Source organism: Pseudochaenichthys georgianus, chromosome 17, assembly GCF_902827115.2.
Source record: "Pseudochaenichthys georgianus chromosome 17, fPseGeo1.2, whole genome shotgun sequence".
Lineage (NCBI taxonomy): Eukaryota > Metazoa > Chordata > Actinopteri > Perciformes > Channichthyidae > Pseudochaenichthys > Pseudochaenichthys georgianus.
This window is the reverse complement of record NC_047519.1, coordinates 41,563,324-41,572,180: the sequence shown is the minus strand read 5'-3', so window position 1 is coordinate 41,572,180 and position 8,857 is coordinate 41,563,324. Positions and strand designations below refer to the sequence as shown.

Genomic DNA, 8,857 nt, shown 5'->3' with positions numbered 1-8,857 from the left:
ATTCTCTGGACTCGGTGAGACTGAGAGAGAAACCAGCAAAGAGCGGAACTTAAACACACCATGAGAACCGTAGAGACTCAATCGCAGCCTGTCTCACAGGAGCAGCAAGCATACTGTGCCACTTTGTGTTTTCTCTTCACGAACAAATGTATTAAAATCAAACCTGGAGGACACAATATATTGTAAAATTCACCCTAAACGATAGCAAAGGAGTTTCTCTTCATGTAAAAGTGAAATTAACCTCAATATTGTGTTATGATTTTAATGGGAAGCCTTTCGACCTCCCTCAAATGCTGCCGTGTGAGTCGTAAATATGTGACTTTCCTCTCTAAATTCCCTCTTAAATGCTTTAAAATACTTTCAAATTCGACTTAAACTAGTCTGGCATAGGAATAAGATGTTTGGTTAAAGACCTAACATAAAAAAAGGTTACTAATATAAATATGTTAATGTTAAACAGAGGTTAATTTTGTCTCTGCAAACACACTCAAAAGAGTCGGGGTTTTGTACTCTAGTTCGGTATGTTTCTTTTACACTTCACTAATTTTAGGATAATTTAACTTAATTCAACACTTTGATAACATGTAGGCCCATATTTTCTTCTTCAGAAAACTAAGTAACCTGCCGTTTGCCTGCTGGAGTGATTTACAGTATGCAAGTACATTTATTTTTTCCGATAACACGTCAATCATATAAAGTGTATTCATCTATAATTTATCATATCACTTTTATGATTTTTATTTATTCATTTTGTGTCTTTAATTTCGTATGTTTAACTTTAAAAGACACAGCAGAAACGCATTTACAAAAAAACACTGAAACAGTTGGAACATTTAAATCGGGGGCTGTTTTTGAGAAACTTGATTACTTTAGAGTTATTTGTTACACTCATTAAAGACTATTACAATAAAATCACCAAATGTGCTCCAAAAAACACCTTTAATAAACTTTAGACTCAGAAGATTAGAGACTTTAAATAGGCTTCTTAGGTGTTTTGGCTCCACACATGTCTGACTAGGATTTTAACTTTATTTATTATTTAACACCGGTTAAAGGTGCTTGTTTCTTTCTCTCATGTATTTGTGTTCTGCATGCTCTTAAAATAAAGCAGTATCTTCTGACTGTTTATCACATGTATTCTTAAGGTCACGATGAATGACCAGCAGTTTCACCACAATACATTGTTTTTATTCAGAAATGTTAACCAAATAACATTAGAAATAACATAAATTGCAGAAAAAGAAGATGTATACTTTTCTGTATTTAGTCGACGCATAACCTGAAAACCTTTTAAAATAACTTAATCTATGTATGTTTTAGTTTTTTGCCTTTAAATACTTCGTACATGAATCTTGTGATGCACCAACTTGAACACACCGTAATTGGGTGATTCGGGTCTTTAAACAGAAAGCCTCTTCCAGGCTTAAAGCCTGAGTCCAAACAAATATCACTACAATAAACAATATTTATATTTACATTCTGTTTTTGTCCATCTTATACTATTTACATCTATATAGACTCTTTCATTTCAACATAAAATGCAACTATTGTATTCTACTGTTTCTTTTTGCACATTTTAATTGAATTTGTTTGTTTTTTTTAATCAATTTTATTGTCTTTTGTCCTATAAACTATGTTGCATTGTTGGAGGAGCCTGGGACTTAAGATGTGCATTGCCACGTCTACACTATAGCTACTGTGCATATGACAATAAATAATAAATGAAACTTGACCTTATTAATCTAAATGTATTTTGGGTTAATTTTATATTCAAATTAAGTTAACGAATAATGGATCACGGAAATGTATCTCAATAACAATAATCTAGTCAAGCAGAAAATAGTAGAGCTATAAACAGTATTTAAAGAATATAATTCAAACATGAAGAATTAAGTTTTGTATATTTTATTAAATTGAGTTTTTAATCCTAAATATTTTTGTTTTTATTGAATGTAAATACAATTATTATAATTACTGTTATATAACTATACTATTCTGCCACTGTTTCTAATTGTGGCTCTTGTACTTTGTGTTTGAGTTTTAAATAAAGTTGAGAAACGTTTTTGTCCATAAAATACAGTTTAGTTTAAACAATATTCTTCAAGATGTTAATATTGACATGCTTATCTAATCTTGAACTAGTGCTGTATAATAGCTTGTGCCATGTATGTTTTAGAGCTACTAAACTAACTCCTAACGGTATAAACAATGGTCACATTGATGAACTGCTAATTGGCTAAAAGATATTAACTTCATTAATATATGTACGAGATGTACCTCATTTCTTAAAATGTGTGTTAATATGTATTCCACTACAATAGAGCCACTATTTTCGTTCTGCTCCAAACATGTTGGTGAACACTGACATCTGGTGGATAAAGGCTGGAACTAAATATAACCTGTTATTCATTTCAATGTGCTTGTGGGATAAAGATACCATCGAGTGCTTAAATGCTACGGTACGCTATTGATCGGTGAACTGCAGACACCTGCCAATAATTAATACTGATATAGTGTAAACTGAGTTTAAACACTAATGATGGGTCCAACAAACGTTGTGGCTTTATTTATGTGGACTGACAGATGTAGAAACCACGCCCGCTATTCATTTGAGAATGTGGTGATTAACCTGCTGGATGTACGAAGGAAATTGTGAAAAGTAGTTTTGCTTTAGTTGAAATAAGGCTTTATTTTAGAGCGGCTACAACCTGCAATACATTATGGTCATTAATAGTAATTTAGAGTTATGTTTCAAGTGTTATTGCTCTATAATGTGGGTGTTTTAGTTGGGTGACTTGGTGTTTGTAACATGACATGTGTTGCACATCAATACAAGCTAGGGCAAGGGGGGAAAATGTCTTTAGTTGGAAATGTGTGGCTCTTAAAAGAGCCTTTGTTGTTTGTTGAAGCGGGATCAGGGTGTTCACTTCTTGGCGGGCTTCTCGGTCTTCTTGGGCAGCAGCACAGCCTGGATGTTGGGCAGCACGCCTCCCTGAGCGATGGTCACTCCTCCCAGCAGCTTGTTCAGCTCCTCGTCGTTGCGGACGGCGAGCTGCAGATGGCGGGGGATGATACGACTCTTCTTGTTGTCCCGTGCGGCGTTTCCAGCCAGCTCCAGGATCTCAGCGGTCAGGTACTCCAGCACAGCGGCCAGGTACACCGGGGCTCCGGCACCGACACGATGGGCGTAGTTACCCTTCCTCAGATGCCTGTGGACACGGCCGACAGGGAACTGTAGCCCGGCACGGGATGAGCGAGTCTTTGGCCTTCGCCCTAACCTTTCCTGCACACTTTTCCGCGACCAGACATTTTCTATGTGATTATTCTTTGACGTTTAGCAGAAAGTAAGTCGATCACCGTTCTCACCATATTATATAGGAGCGCAGCTGAACGCTCATTGGTCAGATTGATCCGTAACTGTGATCGTCCAATCAGAAAACAGGTCGGTCTGCCGCCTGAATTCTTTTCAGAATGAGACTGAATTTTCTGAAATTGTTTTCACCCGTTCAAAGATGAACATAAACTCCTGTAATTTAAGAAGTGAAAGTCTCAATGTGTAGAGAACATTAAGACATTCAAAAATGTGTCATAATTAATGATTATTTACAGTGTGTAATTAACTTATTAAATAATATATTTGGTATTATAACTCAAATTACACACCCACCTAAATACATGCAGCTGTTTGGGCTAATGGGGAGAACATGATCATCAATTGTAACTGATTTGTGTAGGTTGTAATTTGTGTAATGTCTATTTTTGTATCTTATCTTTATATTTTGAGGACATCTCTTATTTCATATTTAGATTTTAATAGTTTTGCTAGGTATTATTCATTCTGTCTTTGTATGCACCAAATATACCAAAGCAAATTCCTTGTATGTGTCAAGCTACTTGGTAATAAACCTATTATCATTTGTGTATATATACACAAACACACACACACACACACTGTACATACATTATATTTACAGCACTTAACAAATATATATTTGAAAAACCTCCAGGTTGAAGTGATGTATATACAAACAAAACTGTAAAAATACTGCTCAGAAAGTAAAATGAACAAAATGTAAATAGTAAAAGCCAGATCACAGGAAGATGATCCAAGTGAGCATGGCAGTTTAATGTCACTACCACCCATTAATAATTTCAAAAACCAGCTTAAAAAGAAGAAGGGGGTTCACTTAGACCAGGGATATTCAACTTCATTAGCAAGTGGGCCAAATAGGAAAATCACTGTCAAGGAACCACTACAAATAACTCTTGCTTACAGTAGTGTTAATAGATACTAATACATTAAATGAACTAGTCAAGTGCATCCCTTTTTTTTTACTTTAATTGTATCAACATAAATCATTACAGAAAGCAACCAGTCCATAAAAAAGTAGGAAAGCTTCGCTTTTAAGGCTTAACACAAAAGTGCAAAATGTTGCATCTTTATAACTAAGGAGACATACGTTTTTCCCCAACAGTTCCATGTCCACTAATGTACAAAACAAGATGAATATAATAAAACAGTATTCATCACATTAACAGTAAGTACCCCTGTGTATCCTCAACAATTCCAAGCATACATAATGTGCATTGAAGACAACACAAGTCCATACAATGTAATACTAAATGCAAATAGAACATAGTAAAACAATAGCCATCAGACTCACAATAACATTCATATCTTGGAAACATTTTTACAATTTTCGAAACACTGAGTAGGCTTGTTTGAATGACCATAAAATGAATGACCATAAAAACAGATCTGCATACATACCATGAATCAGACTTCTGTCATGTTTAGCCTGTTTGAGTCGGTGAGAGAAATTACACTGCCTTGATTGAGCTATTTCAGCATAGTTTGGCTCATAAGAGCAATCCTGGGACACTCATGCAACTTCTCATTGCCCTTGTTGTGATGGCATTCATATGAGAAAAGCTAGACTCACAAGTATAGGTAGATCCAAACATTGTCAGTATAAGCAAGGCCACCTTCCTCATTGTTGGCCACTTGACTCTGTTCAAATGATGCTAGCAGTCCCTGTACTTTCCTTCTCCGTTCCTCTGAGCCCACGGGAAAACTGGCAGAAAACGAGCTGTGATTGAGTTGTAGTGTCGCTTTACGTTGTATTATTTCATCACGGATATACTTTCGTTGCACAATAAACCACACAGGTTTATTACTTGTTGCGGCTGGCAAAGTAAATACATATTTGTCAGTCCATTCATTCTGGAATTGGCGATTTTCCGTATCAACTTTACATTTCTTGGGCTTGGAGAGAGACATCTTGAAGCTGTCTTAAAGCACTTTCTCTGTGGCCTGCGAACCTAGTGTGTAACGTGAGTTTGACTGAGCCAATGACAAGTGAGGACAACATATCATTCAAATGAATGGAAAAACCAGCGTTTTCGCCGCATTGTCGGATTTAGTGTGATCAGACATTAGTTTTATTTATGCTATTACTGGCCGCTAGTTGAATAGGCCTGATTATTATTTTTAGTTTTATTAAAATCATGTTGACGTATATTGGACACTTTGTAAGAAGAAAGCAGCAGTAGATGTTGTGGGTGGCTCTTAAAAGAGCCTTTGTGTTGTTGTATGTCAGCAGAGGAGTTTACTTGGAGCTGGTGTACTTGGTCACGGCCTTGGTGCCCTCAGACACGGCGTGTTTAGCCAGCTCTCCGGGCAGCAGCAGGCGGACAGCGGTCTGGATCTCCCTGGAGGTGATGGTGGAGCGCTTGTTGTAGTGAGCCAGACGAGAGGCCTCACCGGCGATGCGCTCAAAGATGTCACTCACGAAGCAGTTCATGATGCCCATGGCCTTTGAGGAGATGCCGGTGTCGGGGTGGACCTGCTTCATCACCTTGTAGACGTAGATGGCGTAGCTCTCCTTCCTGGACTTTCTCCTCTTCTTTCCAGTCTTAGTGGCGGTCTTAGCGACGGCTTTCTTTGAGCCCTTCTTGGCCGCTTTGACGGGGGGTGCATCAGCAGGCATAATGAGAGAGAGATGTGAGACAGAGTGGATTGACTGCTTTGTCACAGAGCGGTCTATTTATATTCACCAGATGCAAATATATCTGTGCTGTTGCTCTCACGCGATTGGTTGTCTTCTGAGCAGGACGGAGCATGCGCTTAACGAGTTTTTTTTTATTTTAGTCAGCTTATTGAACATGTCAGAAACAAAAACATACAACAATAATGTATATATATTTTCTCTTTTTTTCCTTTTTTTTTTTCTCACTCAAATCAATAATTATAACAAAGTACAAAAAAAATAACAAAAAATAATAATAATTATCAGATAGTCTCTGTCTTGTTCAACAGGGGCAAGAAGAAGCTTAAAAAACTTTTCTGGTCCTACCCCCTCTAGCATATATTTTTCTTATAGATAAGACATTAGGTCATTGTCATCAGCGACATGTTTGTCTTGTTAATTTGTTTGCTTTTTGTTTTTTACAAAACAATCAAATACATTCCTTTTACAATTACAAGAAATAACAACACATGGGATTTTACAGGTCCTGTTCATAACCATTAATGATTTGGCTCCTAAATAATACTTTCAGGTTAGATAGACTTGGTGGAACAGCTGTAGCTGTGATCCTCTGTTTCTACACGGACCACTATTGCGGGAAGCATGTTGTAACTTCCGGTTGTTGTTGTTGTTGTTGTTGTTGTTGTTGTTGTCATCTCCGGGTATCCCGTGTGCCTGTTCTGTTGCTGATAGCTTATTATCTTAACTTAATCGATCGTTTTAAAACTCTTGATCACGGCAACTGCCTGACGTTGTAATCACACGTTACTACAGCTTAAGCACTCACAACTCTCCTTTTCTTAGCGACTGTAACTCCACAGTTGCCTACACTCTTTTCGGGTTTGCTAACGGTAGCTACTTTAGCTTGATAGCTAGACATGGCTCTTTCCCCACCCTCGGGTGTTATTTCCTGCTCTTCCTGTCTCATGTTTGGTTACTTCCCAGCCTCCTTTACTGGTACCGATACATGTGTTAAATGTAGTATAGTTATTAGGTTGGAGGCGGGAATCATAGCCATAGAAGCCCGGCTCCGCATCTTAGAAAGTAACTCAGCTACAGTAAAGCCCATGTTAGCCAGTGCGGACCGGCAAAAGGTAGCTCCTCTTAGCCGCCCCCTGGCAACTCCCGAGCAGCAGGGAGACTGGGTGACTGTTCAGGGGCATAACGCGAAACCCGCAGGTCCCCACCAACCCGTTCACGTATCTAACAGATATTCCCCACTCAGCGAGACACCCGCTGAGAAGCCAACTCTGGTTATTGTTAGCTCTGTTATGAGACACGTGAATTTAGAGACTGAAGCCTCCACATTCACATGCATTCCGGGTAGTGTTAATTTCGTCAGCTATTTTCTTATTTAGTTTTAGTCTTAGTCCTGTGTTAAATTTCCTTTTTAGTTTTAGTCATATTTAGTGACCTTCATCCTGTTTCTATTTAGTCAAGTTTTAGTCGACTAAAAGTCTGAGCATTTTAGTCTTATTTTAGTCGACTAAAACAGTAAACATTTTAGTCAAGATTTAGTCCACTAAAAGTCTGAGCATTTTAGTCTTATTTTAGTCAAAGAAAACTAATTATTTTAGTCTACTTTTTGTCAATGAAAACTGTTGAGTCTTTTTTAGTCATCAGATTATATAGAACATTTCAGTCAAACTAGTCTAGCCAAAACCAATAATTTGTCATTTTAGTATAAATAAATATATATATAAATAAATAAGATTATCTTGTCCTTATTTGATGAAAAACACAGGTTGAATGATTAAGAAGCTTTGCAGAGAGTATCTGGTCAGGTTTGTGGTGGTTTTACCAGCTGTGTTTTGGCCACATTGCTTCCCTTCTGATGAAACAATGCATTAGCTTTTTTTCTCCGCCTCATTGTAGCGAAAATGGGCCCAAATATCACATCGTTTCTTTCTCCCAAGCAGTGGTGGCTTTAGACTTTTTCGTTGTCAGTCATTTTGACCCAGAGGATTGTAACATTTCCGTCATAATCCATTATTATCCGTCGAGTGCACAATGTATCACTCACTCGCGCTGACGGGGGGGTATTCGGTTAACGCGACCACTGCTCCTAAGCCCTGTTGTTCCCATTTTATTTTCTGTTAAATAAGGTTAGTTAGACCATGAGTTAGACCCGAGTCTTCCTGACAGTTCATATTGTGCCGCTGCCCGGTGTAATTCAAATGTACCGACGCGCGCAGCACAGAAACAGCTGCTGCTCTGCCGCAGCACCGGAAATGGAACTGCTGGGAGAAAAACTGACTATCAGAGATGTAACGTTATCTTTGATAATATTTCGTCTCCTCATTTTTCGTCAACGAAAGTAAAGAGAGATTTTGTCATAGTTTTTATTTAGTAAACTACATTTTCGTCTCGTCACTTTTCGTCAACGATATTGCATGATGATTTCGTTACAGTTATTGTTTACTGCCGTCGGTGCCGTCTCGTCATCGTCTCGTCATCGTCTCGTTTTCGTCATGGAAAAAATGTCGTTGACGAACATATTTCGTCATAGTTTTAGTCAACGAAATTAACACTAATTCCGGGGGCCAGAGCGGGCGACGTTGAGGCGCATCTTAAACTGCTGGCTAAAAATAAACGTAAATACAGTAGGATTGTTATTCACCTCGGTGGTAATGATGTTCGTTTACGCCAATCAGAATGCACCAAACTTCACGTGGAGTCGGTGTGTAGTTATGCTAAAACAATGTCGGACACCGTAATCTTCTCTGGTCCCCTCCCCAATCTGATCAATGATGACATGTATAGCCGCATGTCATCATTTCAGCACTGGTTGTCTTGGTGGTGCCCAGCAAACAATGTGGGCTTCGTAA

The 8,857-nt window shown here is 38.1% G+C and overlaps 1 protein-coding gene and 1 pseudogene across 1 annotated transcript; both read right to left on the bottom strand.

Moving 5' to 3' along the window:
- Positions 1-2,899: 2,899 nt before the first annotated feature.
- On the bottom strand, positions 2,900-3,309 carry LOC117461918 (histone H2A-like; annotated as a pseudogene).
- Positions 3,310-5,556: 2,247 nt separating this feature from the next.
- On the bottom strand, positions 5,557-6,003 carry LOC117461940 (histone H2B 1.2-like). The gene has a single exon (XM_034103935.2). The coding sequence runs from the start codon at positions 5,988-5,990 to the stop codon at positions 5,610-5,612; it is 381 nt and encodes a 126-aa protein (XP_033959826.1). The 5' UTR covers positions 5,991-6,003; the 3' UTR covers positions 5,557-5,609.
- Between the last annotated feature and the right edge of the window lie 2,854 nt (positions 6,004-8,857).

Coding starts and splice junctions, on each gene's coding strand:
- LOC117461940 (XM_034103935.2), bottom strand. CDS start 5,990: ATGCCTGCTGATGCACCCCCCGTCAAAGCGGCCAAGAAGGGCTCAAAG.